This window comes from Kwoniella dejecticola, chromosome 4, assembly GCF_000512565.2.
Source record: "Kwoniella dejecticola CBS 10117 chromosome 4, complete sequence".
NCBI lineage: Eukaryota > Fungi > Basidiomycota > Tremellomycetes > Tremellales > Cryptococcaceae > Kwoniella > Kwoniella dejecticola.
The window spans coordinates 889,654-914,862 of NC_089304.1; the positions used below are offsets into that span (position 1 = coordinate 889,654).

Below are 25,209 nucleotides of genomic sequence, written 5' to 3' on the forward strand. Positions count from 1 at the left end.
TCCTCGACGTGCTGTTTGACCTTTCTAAGAAAGACCTCAAGTCTGGTAGATCTCTTCGTTTCTGTGTGATCGCAGAGTGTCCCGGAGTGTTGATCATCAAACGCGTTGCGTGTGAGTAGGATCAAGTGTAACTGAGTGATGCAAAGTACAAAGAATGATGATTTGAACTGATGAAAGGAGAAGTGATAGCTGTTGTCATGCATTCATTTCATGATACGCGTATAACCGGGTTTCAGAGTGTCACACGCCCTGAATCCCATTCAACTAGTCAACATCTTAAAACGTTAATCATAACGATATCTGATACGTAATTCGCGATGAGTATGCATGTTTGGCCACACGACAAATTTCTCCTTGAAGTTTGGCAAACACGACTCGTACCCATCGTTGATCGCTACACGGGATGTGACATTGAGAGCCTTTCATCCACTCAAGCAGGCAGGTGCAGACAAGAGAAGCTAATATGCAGGGACATCGCCCCATCGTCCCTTGTTCCTCTTGATAAGCATACAAACTCTCACGTGTGAGGGAGCCCACGGTGGTGGTGGTAAGATGCAGAGAATCACGGCACCGATTGGCTTCACATGAAATCGTCATCGCTCCATTGCTCTTTCTCCGCGAAAGCCTCTTCAGTGAACATGCCATCGTACGACCGAGCTTTCTTCTCCTCTTCCCATATCTTCTTCTGTTCTTGCTCTTGCTTCGCCTGTATCGATCTGCTGTGAGCTGTAAAATCTTGCCGAGAAAAACAACGAAAAAGCTCTTACCCTTTCGATAGCTTCGCCTTTCTTCTTCCTTCCTTCCTCTCTTAGACGTTCTTGGCGCTCTGACTCATGGTCCACTTCTCGCTCAACTTTCGTCTTGTTCAGCCGATTTACTATTGCGTTGTCCCGGGTAGGCACGCGTACTGTCATTCGAATCAGTATAGTCAGCACCGTCAAGCCGCGACATGGCAGACGAACTACCCATAGCAGCTACTAGAACCTCAGAGCTGCTTCAATAGCTGGGAAGGCCACTCACTCCGCTTGACTTTCTTATCTGCATGGAAAGAGACCTGCCCAACAGCCATATCACCCGATTTCTGTTAGCCATCAAACATCAGCTGTTTTTCTCCATTGTGGCTCAGCATCCAGCTGATCGCAGACTCACCTTTAAATTCGTGAACGGCGTATATATCACCTGTTCCAACTTTTCAGCTTGAGCTCTAAAGCGGCGTTTCAAGCCAGCTGACTTACCGTAACATTATCCTTCTTATTACCTATCAAACAATGACAGTCAGCTGTACGTCCCCACTACTCTTGAGACAATGAAGCTCACCTTCTATGCTGTTGGCTTTCACCAGCTGAGCCAGATCCATGACTAATGCAGGCGGCAATTTATCCCACTCTCCATGCGATTGTTCGGGCGTTTGCCGCAGGTATACATGGGCTGATGATAGCTTACTATGGCGTGTGGTATAAGCTTTCGGTGATCCTAAACTTCGATACGGCACCTATAGCTTACTCGACGTGGAACCATATATCAGTTGGTAAACCGTATTTCAGCAATTCTTCATCTATTCTCAATCTATCAGCTTGCGCCAGACACATATGAGGTAGCTGAAGAAACGGACGGACTTTCGACTTTGTCTCTTCCCCTATGTGATGGATATCAGAATGTCAGCTTTTACGGACCATGAGAATTCGCCAGCTGATGCTCACATGTATATCGTCGCTGGAGGTGTCACAGCTGCACGGATCATCAGCTTCTTTAAGAGTATCGAACTTTGATAACGAAGCTGTTTGACTCACCCTTCGAAGCGAAGAAGATGACCATTGTGCTTTTACACAATAGACACTTGCGAATCGCCAGATGCTACGGTGTGACAAGTCTCTTGTGCAGGAAGTGGAACCAAACAAGAAGAAAAGAAAGTAATTACAGCTTTCAGAAGTCAAAACCAGGTGAACGTCCTCCACCGACCACGTACGGTGTATGGTTGTACGGTGATATTTCCGCCAATACCGGTAATGTGGCGCCAGAGTCAGAATGAAGCCCCGCATTTTGATTTCTTGGAATTTGGCTGGCTTCACGTCGGTGCGTGTTCATGTCCATGTCCATGTCCATGTCCATGTCCATGTTCAACTTGCTTCGGTAGCATCACCAACCTCACGTTCCGCCGACAACCAAGCTGGCTTTCTCAAGCTCGACAGAGACCAGCGGAGAACATCGGGCAACATGTCATCCGTGAGCTGTAGCATATATTGGTATCATGTTTGATGTACAGCTGATTTCACTTTCTTCTTTGAACAGATGGACGAATTCGCAATTCCCAATTTGATACTCCGTCATTTCGACCTATCTTCAACACCATGGACCGAGTACACATCTCACCAGGTAGAAGAGAGACGGAGGAAGCTTCCTGGTGGAAAGTTATTTTTCGATAGGCTGTTGGATCTCGTCGGACTTGACGGTAAGCTGGCAATGCTCTAACTCATGGCGTATCTTTAGCTGATTTGTTGTTGGCGATGAGCAGGACCATCATTATATCCTCCGAATACACCAGCCACTCTCCGCCGATTGTTACACTCCATTCACTCGCTAGAGATTGATCGTCTCAAGAAAGATTGTTTTTATTACTACCTTTTAAAAGATTACGATGTGTCCGCCTCGACGGCTCAGCCATCTATGGACATCGATATTGACGTTAACGATTCTAACGAAGAAGAGGATCTAGCCGTCATTAGTACGTCACATAAGGGAGGGAACCGGAGCAAGTCGCAGGAATTTGCGAAGAGACGATGTATGCCTCTGATGTGGAAGAGGTTCATGGATGGGTATTGGGGCTTGGACCACGGTTTATGGGAGGTAAGTCTATTTATATATCTACTCCGCACAGCAATCGAGCCCTGCAAGCTGGGTGTACACGATGATTTGAGCTGAACCACAATCTCCCCTTTCTTGTGATCTGATTCGGTCATTTCATTTAGAGCGCCATCACATCCTTATCGGATCCAGCTATAACTACCCTCAACTTCGTTCCTTCCATCATCCAAACACTCTCGACCCACGTCTCACCACCTTCTCACGCCTTATCCCTGATCCACAACTTCCTCGTCTCAGCCCATCCGGAACTGACAACTCAAGAAGAGAATGATGTACGTCTTATCGCATTGGCTTCTGCGGGTAGTATACCCCAAGCGTTCTCTCTGATCCGCTCAAGCGAGTCCGAGCCAGAACGCAGGAGATCAAGAGAGAATCTGTGGTTATGGATATTAGGTTCACCCAGAATATCATGCGGCTTACTTCAGCTCGGAGCTGGAGCCGGAGCGAAACATCAAATCCAGACTAAATGCCTCAAAGAACTCTTGCATATCCCTCTATCGTTCGAGGAGAACACCCATCTGATCCAATTCCTCACTCATCCGCCCAGTCGCAATATCTCCAGCTCAGCTTTATCGCTATTGCATGATCTCATCACCCTCCGATTGATCCATCAGGGACAATATTCGGAGTCGTTATTGTTGGATAAACAGCTGGCCGGTACAGGAGGCAACGAAAAGGACCGTCAAAGACGAAGAGAAATGGTCAGGGAATTCATATCGATCTTACCTGAAGCGCAGAGATTAGCATTATCCTTAGATGTCGAACAGAGGAAAGATGATCTGCCTCAAGTCAATGGATATAGCAATAGGGAGAACGAAGACACGGATATGGGATCATCATGGATCAAGATCAACTCTGATATCGACGCTGACGGTCCGACCCCATCTTATGCTGAAATCGCATCTGAACCGCCGTCTTTACCTATTCCTGCAGCTGTACCTTCCCCAGCTCCTCCTGCTATTGCTACAAATGCAGAGTCCGATTCGGCGATTGCTTTAATATCTACACCTATATCAGCCCCGACTCCAATCAGACCTTCGACAACGCATACATCGCTTTTCACTGCTGCTCAAAACGCACCGCTGCCCTCTTCGCCCCAGAAGCCCGCTTCGCCTTTCTCGGGCCCTCCAAGATTCGCACCTGGATCTTCGGCCGTGCCCTCTCCGAAGAGAATCTTATCTGGGAGTCCCTTCAATCCGCCTCAAGCATCTTCATCAGCGTCGAAAGCCAGAAACAGTAGTAAAGGTAGTCCTGCTCCACCGCTCAGATTACCTAAGACTATTATCAATGATGATGATGATCAGGACGAGGAGGGCTCTGTATTGGGTAGACGGAATGATCCGAAACAGAGGGGAAGGAGGGGATTGGGCGGCAGAAGTGGATCGAAGAGTGTCGAACCGCAAAATCAACATGACAAGGAGAATGAGAATGAGAATGAAGATCGAAATATGGAAGTGGACCAGGATACTGAAGACGGACATGAAGCTGCTGCTTCCTCCTCGAAAGCGCAAACCCAGGTCGAGAACACGAACGCACCTCCCAGATCTACGAGGAAGCCCAGACAGACTACATCCACGGAAAAGGACAATCAAAGGCGAAGGCACAACACACCTCCGCCTACTTCGAATCAGACCACCGAAAAAGGAGCCGAACCGGTGACTCCAGGATTGAACGGCATGCCAGGGTCGTTCACCCAATCAAGGGATAACGGGGAGATGCCACCTCCTCCGTCGACATTGACGAAATCGCGAAACACCAGAGCGAGCTCTCATGTCCCCGAGTCTGTAAAAGGTAGATCCAGAATCACCAGATCGGCCTCGCGAGCTATCTTGGATGAAGATGACGATGACGTCGAAGGTGGTGAGGCAGGCCGCGGTGTCAATGGGAATGGGAATGGGAAACCGCCGACGAAGAAAACTAGATCGTCCGCGACAGCGGCACTATCGACATCGACTTCGACCTCGGCAAGAAAACCCCCTAGAGCTAAGACTAGTGCAAGAGCAAGTCTAGCGCCTAGTGATTATACGGATGATCATACACCCAGCGCGAGTGTGAGAAGGTCGACCAGGAGTATCAGTCGAGCGTCAACTGCTCAGCCGTCAGAGCAGGGGAGTCCGACGCCTAGTATGACTTCAGTAGCAGGAGGGGGTGGAAGGAAGGGCACGGGCAGGAGGGGGAGTAGAGCCGGTAGCGCGACGCCGAGAATGAGTACGAGGGTCAGTAAGCGGGCATGAGGGGTAGGGTGTAGGGTATAGGAAGTAGGAAGTAGGATTTAGTGTGAAGCATTTCCGTAGGTCGTACTTGTGGTTGTGGAGTATGCATCTTGGTCTGTCATTCCACCATTGTATCCCCTCTGCTCTGTAGTCGTGGTTGTCGAGGGACGTAGAGTACCATCATTGTCACCTTGGAGCATCACCTTGCTCGATTATACGTAGAGTATATACGCGACACCAGTGCGCGGGTACAGTACACGATAGTCACCGGAGCATCCGAGATTTTCGTTAAGTTATTATTCAACCGAGAGGACGTCATAGGGACAGGTAGGAACAGGTTATTCCGTTGCTTTGCTATTTCCTATACCTGACTTTGTTCGTGTATAGGAGACCATATTATTCACGACGTGTACTCAAACTTGGGATCTGGAATTTAAGATAGCAGTATATCTCTCGTTCAGGCCGTCGATTCTCAACTGAGCACTCGCTCCCCGCACCATGACTAGCACGAAACGAGCATCTCCATCTCGATCTTCTTCGCCTGGTCCAAACGACATCGACGGAGAGGCATCATCATCATCGCCGGCCAGAAAGAAAGCTCGTTTTTCCTCTACCTCTCCTTCTCCCGTATTCGGCGTGGACCTGATCGAGGACAAGGGCGAGGAAGAAGACGAGAGTGCCAGCGCGGAAGGCAGCTCGCAATTGAAATCAAACTCGAAAGCGCATGCAAACCCGAATCCTAGTCCCAGTTCCAATCCCAATTCTAACGCAGCATCAAGTCCAAACCCGAAGCCCGTATCACTACATCAATGGCTCCACCCGACCCAGCCTCCGCCCCTCCTGACACATTCTCCGGGACTACACGAGTCCTCCTCGACTTTCGTGGGATTCACGATCTCCCTCGTACCCCCTTCGCACATCAGTACGATCTCTGCCCTGGAGAAAGAGTGCCGCCGGATAATCAGGGAGTTAGATGTCATCTCCCTTGTGGGCGAAGTGGTTTCAAGGGACGACGAAGGTGCGTTCCAACATGGAGAAGGACGGGCGCCGGGCCGAGGGAAGGGTACTGGGAAAGAGAGAGTTAGGGAGCCGGATCATAGGATGTGGGCTTGTAGGGTTTTGGCATTGAAGGAGGGACGGGATGGGACGCAGGGGGAGGACGATTATCAGGTGAGTGGCTTCGTAAGTAAGTTGGATCGGACTGGACTTGGAAATGCACTGTACTTGGCAAAGAGCTGGGACTTTGATTTGGGGTGTGGACTTGACTTCGATCTGCGACGTGGACTGGGGCTTGGACTTCAACATGAGAATTGACTTGGCCCCGAATCCATGCGTCAACGTCAGCGGAAGAAATCTGTCAGGCTCATACTGCTGGCAAGCTCAAGTCATTTGACTATTGCTGATTATTTCACATATGCCTGGTCCTGGGCAGCTCCTCGAAGCGGCCTTCGACGATAATGAGAAATACGGCGGACAGACTATACTCCGTGCGCTGAGGGAGAACAACGGAGTGGACGTTTTGAGCGTGTGTTGTAGATGGGTGAGTCTGATGTATCACTTCTACGCTCTCGTATCCAGCGTATCCATATACGCAGACATCACGCTGACCTCGTATACTAAAAATACGCAGTACGGCGGGGACATGATCGGGGTGAGTGAATCTCTTACTCAGTGCTCTAAGCACTGCTTTGAGCAATCTGTCAGAAGGTTTGATGTGAGGATATTGTGATCTGATGATATGGTGACTTGACTAGCCAATACGGTTCCAGCACATTACCACGACAGTGATGACTTCCCTCAAAAGCACTTTGAAGCTCATGGCGCTCAGAGATCTGCGGACGAACATGGAATCCTTAGACGAAGAGATCGCTTCCCTTAGGACGAGTCTGGCGTTGAAGATGGCTTCTGATCATAGTGCAGAAAATGCGCGGACGCAAGTACAGACTCAGGATGGACCGGGCAAGGGGCAGGGGAAAGGGAAATACGATGAGATAGATGACGAGAAGAAATTGGAGAGACTTGTAATGGCGAGAGAACGGACGAAAGATGCCCTGAAGAAGAAAGTGGCTAGTAGTTGAAGTACTGCGAGATGAATTAGACTTCCGAGTCTTCTCGAGACGGCGTGGCTATGCTATCTCAGACTAGAACACTCGCATCTCGAGCAGGATCATTAGATCAAGGCTTGACGCCTGGAGATTACCGGGTCCTCAGGCAGCGCGGAGTTCAGATCGCAGGATTTGATTGCGATATATAGGCTAGGCTAGGCTGGCGATCACCGGTGAAGTGCTTTAGGCAGACAATTTGATGGTTGGAGAGGGGATTGTCATTAATGCATATGCAATGAGGTGTCTTTCAATTTTAGTTTAGGTTTGGTTTGAAGTCATCCCTTCCTTCCTTCCTTCTCCATCCCAGCTTTGACATCGGGCCGTCCATTCCAGCAGCCCGTATAAATCAAATCTGATCTGATTTGCCATCGCGGGACGTCTACTCGTTGATCTTAGCGAGGATCTCGGCATCCTTGAAGAGGTGGTATTCCTAAAAAAAAACAGATTGATGCAATGGGTCAGCTATGATGCTTGACGAGTCTCATCAGAAGCCGATCCGCAGAACAGAAATCCGCCTGTGTATATACTGGCAGAATTGAGCGTCCGTGACATCAAGAGTCCTGATCCATGGACCCTATGCCCTTATGAATACCCCTACCGACCAAGTCGTCTCCTGCTCTCACCCATTCACTCGGGACGAGAGGGATATCCAAAACCGGTACCACGAAACACTCACCTCCTCTCCTACTTTGATAGGACTTCCTCCCCATCCAGGTAACAGCACCCTGTCTCCGACCTTGACGCTGACTGGGCTGACTACGCCTTCCTTGTTCGGTGCACCGGGACCGACGGCGATGACCGTAGCTTCTGGAAGAGGGGATTGGGTCGAGGAAGAAGGGAGGAAGATACCGGTAGCGGTTTTCTACCGTTCGTTTAATCAACCAAAACAATCAGCGAACCAATTGAACCATGAAGCTATCCAGAAAACTAATGCGACAGCTCCGCACTCACTGTCTCAGCCTTGAATCGCTGGACCAAGACCCGGTCAAGGAGGGGTTGGAGGGATCTGATAGATTTGAAGGTGGCGGACTGGGGCGATAAGCGATTGGTCAGCAGACTGTCCACCTCACTCGAAGAAGATGGACTTTGACCGCGATGGTCCACTATTCTGAGTAGATACTCACCATTTTGAGGCTTTTAATTGTGCAGTGCGATATGGTATATTATAAGGATGGAAATCTAGTAGAGCAACTTTTGGCGGTGATCCGCAGATCTCTTTGCGATTTTGGTGTTTTTGTGATTTCTAGACAATTCCGTTTGGTGCATAAAATCAGCTTTCCCACGGGTGTCACAGTCAATTCCGATTATTTCCTTATGGTTTAACCGATCTTTCTAGTAACCAACTCTGTTCCTTGATGACTGACTTTATTTTTCTCTCTTTTCCGTCTAATCTCGACATCTCAAAACAAGAATCTCTACTAATTCTTGCCACTTATACCTAAAATCATCGATAGTCACCTAACAAGATGAACTTCGTCCGATCCCGATCAGCTCTTCCCCGACCCGCCAAGCTACTCCAGTCGACCACCTCGACCATCTCCAAGAGGGGTTACGCATCGAAAGATGTCGTCTTTGGGAACGATGCCAGACAAGGGATGTTGAAAGGTGTTGATATCCTTGCAAAGGCCGTTAGTGCTACCCTCGGACCCAAAGGTCGAACAGTCATCATCGGTGAGCATCCCTGTATTTCAAGGCGTGCATGCGACAAGGCAACCTGCTAATCTGTTTTGTCGATCGATTTAGGCCAAAGTTTCGGTGGACCTAAAATCACCAAAGATGGTGTTTCTGTAGCTAAGGCTATCACCCTCAAAGACCCTGTGGAAAACCTTGGTGCTCGGTAAGCTTACTCATCAATCTGTGCTTGCATCAGAGTTCAACAAGCTTATGCTACATATAGTCTTGTGCAAGATGTCGCCTCCAAGACCAATGATACCGCTGGTGACGGTACCACCACCGCAACTGTCCTTGCGCGGGCTATTTACTCTGAAGGTGTGAAGAACGTTGCTGCTGGTTGTAACCCTATGGATCTTAGACGAGGTGCTCAAAAGGCTGTTGACAAGGTCCTTGAGGTTCTCGAGTCAAACAAGCGAGTCATCACCACCAGCGAGGAGATTGCCCAAGTGAGTTAACGCCTTTCGCTCAAACATGCCTTAATGTGCGCTGATATTCCACTGAATATAGGTCGCCACCATCTCCGCCAACGGCGATACCCACGTCGGTGCTATCATCGCCCAAGCTATGGAGAAAGTCGGTAAAGAGGGAGTGATCACTGTCAAGGAGGGACGAACTATCGAAGATGAGATCGAGATCACCGAAGGTATGAGATTCGACCGAGGTTTCCTCTCGCCATACCTCATCACCGATGCCAAGAACCAACGAGTCGAGTTGGAGAAGCCCTTCGTCTTACTTTCCGAGAAGAAGATCTCGGCTTTGCAAGATATCCTTCCTTCCCTTGAAATTGCCGCTCAGACTAGACGACCATTATTGATCATTGCTGAAGACGTCGACGGAGAGGCTTTGGCAGCTATTATCCTCAACAAACTCCGAGGTCAACTCTCGGTTGCCGCCGTCAAAGCTCCTGGGTTCGGTGATAACAGAAAATCCATCTTGGGTGATATCGCCATCCTCACTGGTGGTACCGTCTTCACCGATGAATTAGATGTTAAGCTTGACAAAGCCACTCCGGACTTATTCGGTTCTACCGGTTCCGTCACTATCACCAAGGAAGATACCATCATCCTCAACGGTGAAGGTGACAAAGCCAACATTCAAGCTCGATGTGAACAAATCAGAGGCGTCATCAACGATGCTACCACTTCCGACTACGACCGCACCAAATTGCAAGAACGATTGGCTAAACTCGGCGGTGGTGTTGCCGTGATCAAGGTCGGAGGCACTTCTGAGGTAGAAGTTGGAGAGAAGAAGGACAGATACGACGATGCGCTCAACGCTACCCGAGCTGCCGTCGAGGAGGGTATCGTGCCCGGTGGAGGAACTGCTCTTTTGGTGAGTAATACACCTCAACTCGATAACATGCTATATACTAGAACGACTGGACTGACAAGGGGTATCTCCATGTTTGCAGAAAGCTTCCATCCAGCTTGAACAACTCAACGTAGACAACTTTGACCAAAAGCTCGGTGTCTCAATGATCCGACAAGCTATCAGACGACCCGCTCGAACTATCGTCGAGAACGCCGGCGAAGAAGGTTCAGTCGTCGTTGGTAAATTACTATCTGAAGAATTCTCATCGCAAGATAAGTTTAACTGGGGATATGATGCCGCTACTTCGCAATACAGAGACATGATAGCTGCTGGTATTCTGGACCCATTGAAGGTTGTCCGAACTGCCCTTGTGGACGCCTCGGGAGTAGCAAGTCTCTTGACGACTTCGGAAGCTTGTGTGGTCGATGCTGAGGAGAAGACCCCTCCTCCAGGTATGGGAATGGGAGGCATGGGAGGCATGGGTGGAATGCCAGGAATGATGTAAACCGTCTGATTGCCCCATAATCTACGACAGATAGAAGAGTTCGGAATGACGATTGCATCGGACGCAGGGGATGAAGAAGAAAAAACCGATAAAACCCCGTATTATACGTGTTACTCGTCATGCTTGTAATCACTCTACATAGCAACGAGGTAAAATAGCAAGCTGCAAACAGCAAATAGCAAATAGCATCTTTTGGTAGACATCGATATGAATCACCATTCACAATTTGACACCTCTTTTTTCCGCTTTACACGCAGTGGGCTTCACATTGAGCGCTCTCCCGATTTTTGTAGAGTATCTGTACTCTTAGCAAGTCCCACAACAATCTCTCATTCGTGCCCTGCACTCAAGTGCAGGGCATTTCGTCGATCGGCGAGGCAATGAGCGGATCCGCAACGACATCGTGGCGGTCCCTGGCTTCATCTCGTCCTCTGGCCCGCTATCAGGCATTGTCACCTGAGTTCCGAATGTCCGGTGCCCCTACCTGGCTGCACATGCGCATCTGCATGCGATACATCAAGGGAAAGAGGGTCGGACAGGTGAAGCATACATGAGAACAGTGATACTGGTTCTGGATCGATGACTCCCTTGACTGGAGGCTTACTGATCTCTTTGAGACGCATTGGGGGGAAGTGATCTTCTTTATCCGTGCACAGGATCTTGCGCTGCTTCATACTCAATTACCGAAGGCAATTCTGGTGGTGTCACGGCACTATAAGCAGCTAGCGCGCTCTGACTGGCCAAAAGGTACAATATTCGATCTACTGGATCCGGATTGAATCTGCTTATGCACTGGTTTGCTAGCGCGAAATGTCATGAATATGACACGTAGTTGTGCCGTTCATCATCATATAGGATATATGTAAAAGATGGATAATGAGACTTAGAAATCACATGCATTCACACGTACAAGAGGTGCAAGGCGGGATGACGGATCTGTATCGAAGGGTAATGCGGAACATGGGACGCATCTCATCTGCTAACATGACAGCATTGTATGTGTGAGCCAAAGGCTTTACCGAAGAGGATGGCAGAACCCCGCAGGGTGGGGACCACGTTACTTTTTGTCCTGTAATCACTGTAAGTTCTCATACGGATTTCGAAGCACCTTGTCAGATCGCAATTTCCCTTCTATCTTCCCTAAGTGATCTGCGAATTTTCGCCAATTGGTATCACGGGTACTTGCCCAGCTGGGAACCGTATACTTGACGTATTTCCGAAATCCGGCACTGGTCTTGCTTTCCTTGTTCGGGATGTATCCACTTTGAGCTGTTAAATTGTGTTGCGTCCCCGGGTATTGAGAGGGGTTTAGTACAGTAATTCAATGAAGATGCTCTCGATCCTTTGCCCCTCCCTGTACGCCGTCTTCACCCAGCGATTTGATGATATCCTCTCTTTGGCTCGATAACCAATTGAGCTGTTCATCCGCGTCCTTCTTCCAGCGCTGGGTGTCTCGGATACCTGCGTTCAATTCGGTCACAATCCTGCAGTGATCTTTGCTGACCTTTCGAAAGCGACCGTTCACGCTCACTTGATATCCCCCCTGCGTGGGATCAGATACGGGCAGCGTGCTTAGATGGGTGTTGAGTGTGTCCATACAAGCATTGGCTCGGGTCAACGGATCGTCGAAGGGCTTGGTAAACCCATCTGATCGGGTGGTGACGGTGGTGGACATGTTGTCTTCCAAGGATAAGGAGATCGAGATCGAGTATGTGGAGGCACTGTAACTTAAGCAATAGAGACGGGGATCTTTATTTGAAACTGCATGACAGCGCAATTTATGCCTTTTCGCGCACCTGGCGAGCTCGACCAGGGGGGTGGAGCACGTTATCTGTCGGGACAATCCTTTCTCCCCAAAATCGGATCTTACTTTGATTCGCTTTCTCGGTCCACGGCTCCATTCAGCATGACATGCCTTCGATCAGCTTACCAATATCATCTAGACAATGTCTGCCTGCCTTCCTCCAATTCCCTTTGATTACGCCGGAGCTTTGCCACTCGAAATTGTGAAAACAGCAGCGGCAGTCCCGCTAAGCACTCAATGTCGGGCTGCTGGAATTGCGATGTTAAGGGATTGTCTTCTGGCTCCAATACCGACAGCGGGGCCAGAAGGCGAGTATTCGTCTCAATGCCTTTTCTAACTTGCACCTCAACGGAACCGTCGCACAACATTGATGGCCCGGCTTTTTCGGCTCAAGGCATCACGGCTCCACCGTTCTTGCGTTATGTACTTGCGTTCGAGTGACACGTCAACAAGGCAAGAGATTGCTTTCCCGCCTCGCTCCGGATCACGAGAATTACAGTGATGTTCCGAGCTGGACGGATTGTTCAGACTGATAAGGGCGACAAAGGGAGAAGACGAAGACCGGCATCGAATGCTCCATCTTGATCCGAACGTGCTTGTGCGTATCTTTGGTGCGGGAGCAGGCACATACGTACTTTCGATCAATGTGCCTTGATGAGACAGCTCTTTCAGGCCGTATCTGCCTTCCTATGGCGTTTTCCGTGCGAGGGGGCGCTCATGCAAATCTGCCGAAGACAGTCAGATAAGCTACCTTCATTCATCGCCATCTTACCTGCCTAATAGATGGATTGCCCAAGATTGCAAACTATGGCTTTGACTCATTTAAACTATAGCCTTGTATGCGGTCGAGTGCAGGCCATCTTCGAAGACACTCTCTTCGAAAATCCTTTCTATAGCTGTACCCGGCTTATCGCCGCCTTGCCATCTACCCAGATCATCGAACACTCCTGCTTTCTCAACGATCTGGGTGAGCGCAGTATGTTCTGCCACATACTGATCGTCTCCTGGTGTCGTGACATTATACAAGACTTCTTGACCTGTCGATATATAGTATCGAGCAAATTCGGTAGGAGTCATCTCGGTCCGCTTCAAGAAAGTATTCCAGCCTTGTCTCCTCTGAGTCCGCCAGTCCGCAGCCTCTCGATCCCCAGGGTCAAGACAGACTAAGTCGTGGGTGCTGAGCTCGGTCAATTGTTCGATAGTCGGTATATAACCTGTGGACGGAAGCACGATTCATTGACCTTAGCTCAGCCGCGCAGTTACCGTTCGCGATTCATCTGCGCCAATGTCCCAAAAGTCCAGAGACTGTACCTGAAAAATGCTCAGAAAAAGCAGACTCACTCTTCGGAATTAATCCTATACTTCTCATAGTCCAGAAGGCTTGAACGGACAGCCGCACGTTTGTGTCGGTGCCCGACAAGCACTGTGCGCCTTCACAATTGAATTCTTCTGCTCTGGCAGCAGCGATGACATCGCGCATGATGCCCGTCAGGCTCGAAATGTTGCTCGCCGCATACTCGACGCCCATAACGTTTTTATCCTTATTCGCCACACTCGAGGGCAGCTCTCCATGATAAAAGTCGTCCAGCTTGTCAGCACATCTGAACTTGTATTCAGTCCCTTCTTCCATCAGCGCTTGATTGGGTATACTGTGCGATTCCAGGTATCCCCGTAGTCGGCCTATATCCTTGGACGCAGAAGAATACTTCTTCAGCACCCAATCGCTTTTTGCTAACGCATCGGACAGAGCAGACAATCTGCTATTTACTGAGCTCTGCTTTGGGTTGATATTGGACTCGATCATCTGTCTGGCTCGGGCGAAATCCATTCTTTGTAGTGGCGTACTGCGGTCGGTGGCAATCAACTCTCGGATCGCTCCTTTGATCAGCACCTTCTCCTCATCAGCAACATCAGTGTCCGCTAGACCATCACCGATGGATTTCTCGATACCCTGTCCACTGGAAAAGTCTGCAAAAACACCGCCGATCTTCAAGTGACCGTCGGAATCTTGCTGCACATCGTCGAAGGCTGTCAAGCTTTTCACGTCTTGTGTTATTTGCTTGACGATGCGGTCAAAGTAATCCCGAGTTCCGTATCTTGTTCGAACTCGCTTCATCTTGAATTTGCTGGGTGTGGTAGTCCCGTTGTGCCGCAAGAATTCGCAATCGCGCTCGGCGGCCTCACTGATTTGTGTATCAGCGCTTAGTAATCGAATGATCGCATCGCCTCGGTCAAGCAGAAGTCTTGACGACGCGGTCCTGTCCGTGAGACTCCAAGACCCTGATATGTTGATGCTGATACGCCAATTCTCCTCTGCCATCGTGAGGCGCAACGATATTGTCCAATGGCGGAAAAGTGTAGGACGTGGTTCAAGCTGAAAACGGGAGAAGAGGCGAGATTTGTAGATGGCGACGTTTTCTTGTATGCTCTCGGCGGTCGGAAGGATATCATACTGCGTAGGTGCCGTCGGCCGTTCATTCTGCCCCAAAGGCCAGTATGTCTCTAGGTGACTGTGCCACCCCTGCAATCTTTTGCAAGCGACCCCTCATACTCGCTGTTGAATCCTTTGATAGGAGAAGCAAGAGAGCATTAGTACAGTATTCTCCGCGGGGACACAGTACGATTCTCGTGGCAATCTCAATCGCTGTGGCGCACGTAAGACGTCTCTTTTGTCGCATTTTGAATCAGGGTGGATGACGGCAATCTGTCTCCTTTCATGTCTCAAAAGCTACGCTCGGAGGCGAATAAGAAGAAAGGATCGCATCAGCGGGTGCTCTCATGCAGAGTGAAGATGCCTCAAGGGTGCTTATGTGTGGCGGAGACCGAGTCCAACAATATCCGGCCGTTACAGACCTGTATCGGAAGCGCTGTCCGCTCGACACGCTTTGATTCATGCGTTAGCATGCGAAATCATAGGTATGCATATGTCAATAACGATTCCGGGGTTCCTTCATGAAGCATGCAATAACATGCTATTCCCGGCCACGGTCACCGTGTCTTTCTTCAGAGTTCCAGAGGGACGAGGCCGCTAAAACAGTTGGACAACGTCTCTCCATCCTCATCGTCGATGAACGGCTTCTAATTCCCTTCGTCGAACTCAGCTAGCTGCGGGATGCCAAGACGGATCAGGCTGTCGGTCAGCTGATCGTAAGCTGTGACACGTCTGTGCAGGTGTGATAAGACATTAACAAAGGCTTCTTCGTGATCTGAGTAATCGGGGATGTTGCCAGCAACCTCAGTTAATTTCTGGTCGAGATCGACCGCATGTTGCCGGTCAGGCTCAGAGCGGAGTTGATTGGGCATGTTTAGATGAGATCTTGCACCCCGGCATCTGCGGAGGTCAGGCCAGCTCTTTCCCACCACGTAACATAACCGGAATTGTTAACGCTCCATGCCTCGGAGTTGGTCTTGAGCTCTCGTACTCCAGCTGCCGCGTCGCTGGTTGGATTGTCAGTCAGGTACCTATGACACCTTCTAGCCATGTCATGGAAGAAACATCCATCATTTGTATCATTGAACGCAGTCGTCGAGTCTCCAACAGTTGAGGTGGACATTGTCGTATGACGTGTCGCTAGTTGTACGCGTCTTGTATATGTAAATGGGTGAATGGTGATTGGTGGGCTGGCGAATGGGGGTTGCGTTTGGGTGATTGGGAATGCAGTAAGTAGTATGAGAAAATTAGGGGCCTTAGTGGCGTGACTAATGAGTGTACATCATATATCGTCCCCACCGGCCTGCTATACGACATTTAAAGCAATCGGGTCGTAGAGAATGCAAGACCGACCGCGGGTCGCGATCGGGTCTCTCCTTTTTTCTGCTCGACATGTATGGCGCCAGGTGCCTTCGAGCAATGAAAGCAAAGCAGACAATGGATCTTCGTGGCGGTGCACATGTGGTGTCTGCTCTTGCGCGCTGGCCCAATACGCCCGGGTTTTATCGTCTGCTCTGCGCTCAAGCAGCGGCTGCTGATGACTTGCTAGACCCGTCGGTTGTGCCCACTGCAGCTTGCACCTCTTCTTCGGGTCTGTTTATTGACCGCCTTCGAGGGATATCAAAACCAATAGACCTGATAAAACTCTCTTGTAATATTGAGAAATATATGAGCATTGCGCTTTGTGCGCCGTTATGATGCATCATCAACCTGAGGAGGAGTGCCACAATGTCCATGAGAACGATCAGGCCATTCACATTCTAATCTCCCCTTACTGTATCCACCACAGCATCCATAAACCTGGCATGATCCAGGAGACGCTACAATAGAAGGAATTCCTGTGTAATCAATATCTCCAGCTCAGTTCCAGTCGCTCAGCCAATCTTCGAGCTTACAAACCTCGCTCTCAAGCTCGTCATAGCTCTCGCATCGTCGTCTCAAAAACGGCTCGATGATTCTAGAATGATATCTTCGAACGTCCCGTCCTGATTCACTACTATCGACGAGCCTGCTGACCGCACGACCGAGGCAGTCGATCCTTTCCTGACTTGACGCGGTATCTTCTATAGTTGTATTGAGCAATGTCAACAGATATCTGTTCGCCCAGGTGCTTTCCGCTAGACAATCCTTGAAGTCGTCTTTGGAGATTTCCCCCATTATGTCCGCCGATCTCCGTAGGCATTCTTCACGGATTTCTAGTAATTCGTTCTCAAGGCGGTCGATCTTGGACGACACTGCCTCTCGAAAGCTCAGATCAGATCGACTGGTGACGGTCTCGTCCAACCCTATACGCAACGGTATATCCTCGAGAATCCTTGATCGGGCAGACAGCTCTTGGAAGCGGTCTGCGATGTGGGAAGGGGGTGTGTCTGGGTAAGAAGCGATGCTGGGGCCGATCATTGTACTTGACAGACTTGATCTGGGTCTGGTTTTGTGTTTGTAGTGACACGCTAGGGATGCATTCTGATGTTTGAGAAGGCTGTGAGAATTGACTCTAAACTTGTAAGCGGTGGAAGGTCATAGACCCCTGACGTGGAGTCGGCGAACCGTCCGGGCAGAGCTGGGTTCTGACTATATCGTCTTCTTACTGATCAAGGGAGCTTTTAGATCCTTCTTGAGGTTCTCTTCGGAAGAGACGCTCGACAGAGCTTCTCGCGCTTGACCACTCGAGGAAGCATTCGCCCGTCAATCGCACGCCCATATCATATTACATTTCGCTCATCTATTTAGTCTATATTTCGCGAGATCCTACGTGTGGTCCGCACGTCGCGTACCGTATGACAAAGAAGCAGAAGAACAAAAAGGATTCTTCCACTATAATTGACTGGCGGACAATGACTCAGTTGATCAAGCTTGGTCTTCCTCTTGCTCCTCGATCTGAGGTGCAGGAGCCACCATCTCTTCTTCCTCCACCAGAGCTAAAGACAGGACAGTCAAAATACTGACAATCAAGTTGAAGATGAAGACGAGATGTAACGCATGCTCGTAAGCTCTGATGGCCGCGTGTCTGTAATCTTGAGGCAGGTGTGGGATCGAAGAAGTAGAATGTCGGATTTGGTAGATCACCTGGCGGCCAAATGTACATTTAACTTCGCCCTGCTACATTTCCGAGGTTCTCAACTCACCTTTGCGGCTCCAGGACCGATGATATTCCTCTCCAGGTCTTGCTGTACTACATGCTGCACTATAGCGGCGCTGATAGCTACTCCTAGAACTTGACCGACTGTCCGGAAGAGATATGACACTGTTCAAGTGGATCGCAAGTCAGTCACCGCGCGAAAGGATAGATCAATGAACTGGGGCTCGATTTGACACTCACTACTGGTGGCTACAGCAGTCTCGCTTCGATCTCTCCTCGTAATGTGGGTCATCAGAGCCACCAGCGAAGTAGTCAACACACCAGCATACCCGAATCCTCCTGGAGCTTGTGCCGTCCAAGTCAACCAATCGGGAGATCCTTGTTTCCAGAATAACATCCCGATGGAGCTGAGCACCATCAGACCTGAACAACTAACGGAGAGTAGCCAGTATTTCCCGGTGTGACGCATTCTCCATCCAGCAAACAACGATCCGACACCTATCAAGATTGAATTGGGTAACAGGTGAGCACCGGCAGAAGAAGAGCTTCTAGATTGTACGATCGTGAAGAACAGGGGTATGTTGTACAGGATTGAGTATTGACCTAATACCATGGTGAAGGATGAGATCGCTACCGCTAGTGGTGTTCGTCGAGTCAAGAGTTTCAGTGGTAAGATCGGTTCCCTCGAATAGTATTTCTCCACGATCACGAATAGCGCCAAAATGGCGGCGGAGGCAACGAGCAAGCCCCAGATAAGTGGGTCGGAGAATTTGTAGTCTGTCCCATCTGTTTTCGTGGTTGATGTCTTGATTGACATGGAAAGAAGTAGGGCGCCGACACCTAATGCTAAGAATAGGGATCCCAGCCAGTCGATTCGACCTAATTGCCTCTTCCAGCTGGGTGTTTGAGCCTTTTTAGCAGGGCATTCCACGGAGTTGTCCGAGTCATTCGCAGTAGCCTGAGTCGGAGTCTGACCAGTCAATCGCTGCGGTATGTTGACGAATGAATATATACAGGCTGCGGTGACCAGAAGTAATGGAACTTGAGCGTTGAAAGCTACTCTCCAGCCAAAATGATCGGAGATCCATCCTCCGACCGGACCACCTAGAGCTGCGCCAGAGCCCTGTACAGAAGGTCACATCAACAAGGTACCGCAGGGGAGGTGCAATTCATGCATGCTATAACGATAGACAACGCAGCAGATAAATAACTCACAAATAGGATATTCACGTAACCCTGATATATCCCTCGATGCCTCAGATCTACCAAGTCCGTCATGATAATTACACTGACACTTTGCACACCTCCTCCACCGATACCAGCGATTGCGCGTGCAGCTATCAGCGCCCATATGGAAGGTGCGAAGCCGCATAAGAAGGTTCCAAGGGTGAAGAAGAACATCCCTGTTAAATGGGCGTTTCGTCTTCCTATGAGATCCGATAGTCTACCATATATGGGTGTGAAGCAGCAGACCGATAGTAAGTAAGATGTGCCGAGCCACGATATCTGGGTCGAGGAGTTGAATTCCGATCCGATATCTGATAGTAAGGTTGATACCAAGGTCGAATCGAAAGCTACTAAGAACGAGCCGCACCATACTGAGGCGCAGATCAGGCGGAATCGTAGAGCCGATAAGCCTGCTAAGTTGTGGTGCTTCTTTCCGCTTTTACCACTGATCAGACCGGTGGTCTCGCTAGCTGGCCGGCCATTATCGGGCGATTGAGTGGTGGTCATATCGAGAGAATGTTCGGTAACATCGATGGGTCGCTGATGGACCAACGGACGATCAGGCCTTTTGAACGCGTCAAACAATGCCCAAATATGATGTCTTTGTCCTGTGCAATTGTGTCGAAATCGAGAATGATGTTCTGAGCAGGGGTGTCTTCTTCAGCGAAGTAGAAGCAGACAAAAGCAAGGTCGAGCAGCGCAAGCGATGATAACAGTTCCTACCGAAATCCGGTATTCTTCGGTCAAAGCCGCTTTGACGTCTGTGCAGGTCCGCTGGATATCATGGTCCGTTCTTATCGACATCTCAAGCAACAGCGACAGGTCAGTCGTGGCTGGGACAATTCGGTACGCAGAGTGCCTGCGTTGATAACAGATCGGAAGCTCCAGCGACATAGCACTAAACTTTTAACTGGTAGGATGTGCGCCATCAGCTTCTTTTCAGGGCGGTAAAGCCGACAGGGCGCAATCTCGCCGGCACCGCTCGCTGTGATCGGTGCTTATTCGTGAGGTCCAACGCAGTATGCATCAACCGAGATATATTGGGGACCCCCGGCCCGCGCTCTCCGAGGTATGTCGCAGTCTGCAATACATTGGGATGTCTGTCGTTCGTGGTCGTGTGAGTCAACGCAACGCCAATGAATGGTCAGCGGAATCAAATTGAGCAGCTCCTAAGATTGGCGAGTTTAGTTGGTTTTGTTGTATGAGAGGGTGGGCGAAGAGTGGGGTTCCCATCAAAAAGCTTATTCCTTATCTCATTCAATAGCAAGACCAACACATCACCATAGACAGTTGAACACGTTCTGAGGCCGCCAGCACACCAACACATGATCTGGTGGACCCAGCAAACAGGTTCATCCGCGAATCGACCCAGCTCTCGGCGTTTTCAGCGTAAACTTTGCCAAATGTATCCTTAAATCACCTTTGTGGAATTGCCGACATCACGTCTCCTGACCATTTCCAGCATCAACACCCTGCCTTCATCGCCAGACGCGATGGCAGCTATGTACGCTCTGCTGGATTATCCGTCGAGGGTGATGATAGCGAATGTGCTGGGATATATGAGTATAGGTTGTTGGCTATGCGCCCAATTACCGTGAGTCGGCATTTGCTGTCTTTGGGCATGTACTGTGAACCGCTAATCGCGTTTGTACTCGCTCTTTCAGACAAGTGATCAAGAACGCATCGCTGAAGTCATGTGAAGGATTGGCTCTACCTTTTCTGTGCAGCTGGCTATTCGGTATGTCGATCTGCACTCCGCTGCAGCTGAGACCAAGCTGAACAAGAGTATTCCATTCTACAGGAGACATAACAAATCTTCTAGGCTGCCTGCTGACGGATCAGTTGCCCTTTCAAGTGAGCACGACAGACAGCTTGAATTGCTGCGTTGGTCAGCTGACGTTTTGACATCTGGTCAAAGACCTACCTAGCGATTTACTTCTGCACAATAGATTTGGCACTGGTTGGTCAATATATCCACTACAAACCATCTGCTCCTGCTCGACTCCCTTCTGCAGCACAGACACCTAGATACGTTACCTACAACAGCTTGATCTCTTCGCCCCACCAGTCTCTGATTCTTCCTCCCGCAACGGCTCCTCCTGGTCGGACGCGCTCATCATCTGGAAACTTTGTTACTACATCTGCGCCAAACACCGCTCGACCGCGTACGAAGAGGAGCCAGTACCATAGTGGCTCAAATGTCCACCACCTACCGCCAGATATCGCTGTGACCTCATCTTCACCTGCTGATGGCTCTTACGCAGCTATATACGAAGCTGCTTTAGACGTAGCTCGAGCAGCCGAGAGGGCGAGCAATCGGAGAAGTAGATCGAAGAGAAGGAGGCTTTCGAGGCAGCTCTCAGCGTCGAATACTCTGGCGGAAGAGAATGGAGATGGAGATATGACAGATAGCTTTCACTCTGAGATGTCTACGTCGACGGCGGGTAACAGCCCTAGAAGTGCGAACAGAAGTAGGATGACTCAGTCAACCGGCACATTACTGGGCGATAATCGAGGGAGATCGATGACGAGGACAAACACTCGTAGTCCAATGCACGCTGTCACGCCACTATCGAGCAGTAATCATGACGAGAATGATACTTTAGAAGGACTACCCACTACAGGTACACTGGGACTCGTGTTAGGAGGAAGCAATAATCAGAGCGAAACGCAAATGAGAGAAGCTAAACGGAATCAAAGTAGGAGTCTGAGTCTGGTTCGAGGGTCGGGCGGACGAGGCGGAAGACGAGCTGCTGGTGTGGCTTTCATGAGCTTGGGACTGTTGGTCGGCTGGGGAGGATTGGGTGGAAATAAGATGGCAAGGCAAGGGGCGATACAGAATACAGGCAAAGTCTTAGGCGACTTGGATGGTCTGCAACCTGATTGGGATAAATCGGCAATCTCTCAACGTCATACCACCCAGCCGAAAAGCGAATTCTACCAAGAGATACCGAATATTCCATCACACATTACCTATGTATCGACAGACCATCCAGATGGCCCATCACCACCGCCCCATGCACCCGAGGAGCCACCATCTCTCCAACGTATCATCGGCAGAATATCAGCCTGGGCATGTACCAACTTATACCTCGCATCAAGATTACCCCAAATCTGGAAGAATTTTCAACGCAAATCGGTAGAGGGGTTATCAATCTTACTATTCGCCATGGCATTCATGGGGAACGTCACTTACGTCGCCTCAATCTTACTGAACCCAGCAGGAAATGGGGATCCGAATGAAGCCAATCATTATCTCTTGGAAGCCCTGCCTTACCTCCTCGGGTCAGGTGGAACTCTGCTATTCGATATGACAATCATGATCCAGTCGGTCATATATGGATCTTCCCCGCCTTTGCCTATTCAGTCGACAACGCTAGATCGAAATTCGAGACGAAGAGGATATTTCAGTAAGAAGAGAATAAAACACATTGAAGATGGTCGTCCTCATTCTGCGCACGTCAGGTCGCATTCGTATACCCAGCATTCCCAATCTGTATCAAGATCGCAATCCCAATCACAATATTTGTCTAATCCCCAGCATGATAACGAAAACGAAACAACGCCGCTTTTACCACCTGCTGACATCAATAATTACAACAATAATAATCACAACCTCAGTCACAATGGACTAGGCATAGTTGGCATAGACTCAAATAGAAGTGGAAGTAGAGCTAGAAGTAAATCACCGGAAAAGAAGATATCCAAAGAACGAAGTCGCAAAAGATCGATAGCTGACGATAATGACGTGATATGATTTCTCTTACTCCCCTTAATCTCTGTTTTCTGCTTTTGCTTCCAACCATTGCTTGCATTTTGCATTTCCGACTTTCTGCAGAGCCCTTCTTGCAATGTTGTTTGTTGTATATACTCCTTATTCCAATGCAAGCTGTAGGTTTCGCCTCGTATTCGATGCCGATATTCAGCCTGTTCCCTGGCTTGGTAATTAAAATCTCGAGTGTGATCTCAGCGTTTGTCACCGCGAAGCATCGCCATGCGTCGGACCGATTTTGGACGTGGTCCACTGCCCTGACACTCGCATGGCCAAAGATGGCCCCGACATCCTAGCTCCGTTCTACCTTTTACTCTTTCTGCTGTTATCTCTTCGGCGACAGTCCAAAGCGTGTTCCGACAATGTTTTGGAAGCATGCTCCTTTCGTCCCTAGGTATGCCGTTGTTAGACGACACAAAGGTGGAATGTAGACGGCGCGCGGTACTCTATATCGCCTGCAATTGATCCTTCTATATGTAAGATCAGTTGGTAGCGTTCTATGCCGCCTTCTCTCAATTGTTCTTTCTTTGCATACCTCTGCACACATACAGACTGTTGTTGCTGTTGTTCGCGTAGAAATGAATTCGTACGGTCGTGAGTGATAATGCACACAGTGCATTCAGATACCATCAAAGAACAAAGAACGGTTGAACTGATATTTTGCCGATGTCCGGCGCTGGTGTGGCGACAGCAACGCAACGCTATAAGGCGTTACTAGCCAAAGATGCCGAAGAGGCTGCAGAAAGAGGTTGTGGTACCGATATCGCCGCGTCCACGTACGGGAGCGGTACAGAGCAACAGCATCGCCAATTTTCCGATATAGTAAAAGCCGCATTCACCACAAAATTAACGCATAGGCTTGAGGATCTTTCGGGGAACAACGAAAACGAAAATGAAAACGAAAATTCAGAGGACAGCAGTCTGGCGCATTTTGACTTGACCTATCTTCTCGAACCGTCCCCTTCTCCCTTATCTATCGGAGAGTCTCCTTGGTCCCCGCAGCCGTCACTGAGTGTGTTACTACCCGAAGATGGATACAGCGAAGACGCAGATGCTTGGCCAGATCCGATATACAGCATACTCGGAACGCCTTTCCCCTCGGGCCCATTCACGACTGAGGCAGAATGCCAAGATATTTATAACCGAGCTGTCAGCGCCAATGCGGAGCTCAGAGACATGATCGATGCGAGCTTGAGCGATTCAAGTACATGTCCACCTATCGTTCGGACCCCCGAGTATAGTAATGCGGAAATGCAAAGTCTGGCAAACATCTCACAGCGAAGACGTACTCTGCAAGAGGAGCTTTCAAGCGCCATTTCGAGTTGGCAAACCGGCAAGGGATCTACTGATACATCTACCTCTGGCTTCTTCCCCGCCCGGTATCAGACCGAGATGTGGTTCAACATTGCCAGTGATGCGATCCAGCGGCCAGGGAGTGTCAACAATAAGAAATTCCAAGAATGGTTTCATCGGAATAGTGAATCATGTGAATATAGTGTCGGAAAGCTGATATCTCGGTGCGAGGGATCCGATCGGGAGATCATGGAGGTGGGCGAGTCGCTAACATACACGGAGAGAGAGTTGGACACGTACCGAAAGTGGTTTTCCGCCTCTGGATCAAGCGATCAGTCTCAGAACGCATTTGATGGGTCGATTGGACGATGGGAAGGAAAACTCCCTGGAAGCACGCCGCGAGGCAGAAGCTCGAGCGACAGTGAGGAGGGACGCAGCGAGATAGAGGCTTTAGACAGTTTCTGCACTTCATCCTGGAATACGACCCTGACTCTGGCCTCAACGGAGGGTTAGGGCGGAGTTGGGAAGAGACGAAGAAGTGAGATGGGGTAAGTAGATCCCGGATCACTTTTCACCAAAACACAGTATAGTTCTCTACAGTACAGTATCTACTTTCCGTAGAGAGACGCGCTATCGTTGTACTGCATTGGTCTCCCGTTCAGGTCGTCGGATCAAGTGACTTCCAATGGATGTCAGGAATGAAGACGGCAGGAAGGCAGAATTCCAGGGCTGTTCTTCCCATCTTGCCTAAGCTCGCCCTCTGCTGTCAGCCATTGCAGTGAGAAAGTCAATGCGGCAGCGTGTGATAACAGGAGAAGGCAGTTCTATGATGTGTGCGACAGCTGTTGATCCATTCACCAGCGGACATTTCAAGCACGAGTGGCTTTCTCCCTCTATACACTGTGTATCGCACCAATCATACAGGTTGCTCCC

General features: G+C 49.6%; 11 protein-coding genes across 11 annotated transcripts; 5 read left to right on the forward strand and 6 right to left on the reverse strand.

The window, feature by feature from the left end:
* Positions 1-580: 580 nt before the first annotated feature.
* Positions 581-1,815, reverse strand: I303_103600 (uncharacterized protein; the record flags this gene model as incomplete). Its single annotated transcript, XM_018406941.1, has 10 exons — positions 581-706; positions 768-907; positions 1,021-1,081; positions 1,150-1,179; positions 1,236-1,258; positions 1,318-1,442; positions 1,504-1,555; positions 1,617-1,636; positions 1,701-1,728; positions 1,791-1,815. 10 exons carry the CDS (start codon positions 1,813-1,815, stop codon positions 581-583), a joined length of 630 nt encoding a protein of 209 aa, XP_018263749.1.
* Positions 1,816-2,289: 474 nt separating this feature from the next.
* On the forward strand, positions 2,290-5,096 carry I303_103601 (uncharacterized protein; the record flags this gene model as incomplete). The annotated part of the gene is made up of 3 exons (XM_065968789.1): positions 2,290-2,449; positions 2,513-2,844; positions 2,967-5,096. 3 exons carry the CDS (start codon positions 2,290-2,292, stop codon positions 5,094-5,096), a joined length of 2,622 nt encoding a protein of 873 aa, XP_065824861.1.
* A 477-nt stretch (positions 5,097-5,573) lies between these two features.
* I303_103602 (uncharacterized protein) lies at positions 5,574-7,153 on the forward strand (the record flags this gene model as incomplete). Its single annotated transcript, XM_018406943.1, has 4 exons — positions 5,574-6,245; positions 6,508-6,615; positions 6,706-6,726; positions 6,830-7,153. The coding sequence occupies 4 exons, from the start codon at positions 5,574-5,576 to the stop codon at positions 7,151-7,153; spliced, it is 1,125 nt and encodes a 374-aa protein (XP_018263751.1).
* A 406-nt stretch (positions 7,154-7,559) lies between these two features.
* Positions 7,560-8,307, reverse strand: I303_103603 (uncharacterized protein; the record flags this gene model as incomplete). The annotated part of the gene is made up of 4 exons (XM_018406944.1): positions 7,560-7,610; positions 7,857-8,042; positions 8,132-8,209; positions 8,305-8,307. 4 exons carry the CDS (start codon positions 8,305-8,307, stop codon positions 7,560-7,562), a joined length of 318 nt encoding a protein of 105 aa, XP_018263752.1.
* A 339-nt stretch (positions 8,308-8,646) lies between these two features.
* On the forward strand, positions 8,647-10,670 carry I303_103604 (heat shock protein 60; the record flags this gene model as incomplete). Its single annotated transcript, XM_018406945.1, has 5 exons — positions 8,647-8,851; positions 8,924-9,017; positions 9,078-9,300; positions 9,362-10,186; positions 10,266-10,670. 5 exons carry the CDS (start codon positions 8,647-8,649, stop codon positions 10,668-10,670), a joined length of 1,752 nt encoding a protein of 583 aa, XP_018263753.1.
* Positions 10,671-11,991: 1,321 nt separating this feature from the next.
* I303_103605 (uncharacterized protein) lies at positions 11,992-12,345 on the reverse strand (the record flags this gene model as incomplete). The annotated part of the gene is made up of 1 exon (XM_018406946.1): positions 11,992-12,345. The coding sequence occupies one exon, from the start codon at positions 12,343-12,345 to the stop codon at positions 11,992-11,994; it is 354 nt and encodes a 117-aa protein (XP_018263754.1).
* A 951-nt stretch (positions 12,346-13,296) lies between these two features.
* On the reverse strand, positions 13,297-14,794 carry I303_103606 (uncharacterized protein; the record flags this gene model as incomplete). The annotated part of the gene is made up of 2 exons (XM_018406947.1): positions 13,297-13,688; positions 13,816-14,794. The coding sequence occupies 2 exons, from the start codon at positions 14,792-14,794 to the stop codon at positions 13,297-13,299; spliced, it is 1,371 nt and encodes a 456-aa protein (XP_018263755.1).
* Positions 14,795-16,765: 1,971 nt separating this feature from the next.
* Positions 16,766-17,305, reverse strand: I303_103607 (uncharacterized protein; the record flags this gene model as incomplete). The annotated part of the gene is made up of 1 exon (XM_018406948.1): positions 16,766-17,305. The coding sequence occupies one exon, from the start codon at positions 17,303-17,305 to the stop codon at positions 16,766-16,768; it is 540 nt and encodes a 179-aa protein (XP_018263756.1).
* Positions 17,306-17,752: 447 nt separating this feature from the next.
* On the reverse strand, positions 17,753-19,718 carry I303_103608 (uncharacterized protein; the record flags this gene model as incomplete). Its single annotated transcript, XM_018406949.1, has 4 exons — positions 17,753-17,971; positions 18,031-18,149; positions 18,225-19,107; positions 19,200-19,718. 4 exons carry the CDS (start codon positions 19,716-19,718, stop codon positions 17,753-17,755), a joined length of 1,740 nt encoding a protein of 579 aa, XP_018263757.1.
* A 986-nt stretch (positions 19,719-20,704) lies between these two features.
* On the forward strand, positions 20,705-22,968 carry I303_103609 (uncharacterized protein; the record flags this gene model as incomplete). Its single annotated transcript, XM_018406950.1, has 4 exons — positions 20,705-20,805; positions 20,876-20,949; positions 21,013-21,065; positions 21,130-22,968. The coding sequence occupies 4 exons, from the start codon at positions 20,705-20,707 to the stop codon at positions 22,966-22,968; spliced, it is 2,067 nt and encodes a 688-aa protein (XP_018263758.1).
* A 681-nt stretch (positions 22,969-23,649) lies between these two features.
* On the forward strand, positions 23,650-24,789 carry I303_103610 (uncharacterized protein; the record flags this gene model as incomplete). Its single annotated transcript, XM_018406951.1, has 1 exon — positions 23,650-24,789. One exon carries the CDS (start codon positions 23,650-23,652, stop codon positions 24,787-24,789), a length of 1,140 nt encoding a protein of 379 aa, XP_018263759.1.
* Positions 24,790-25,209: the final 420 nt, after the last annotated feature.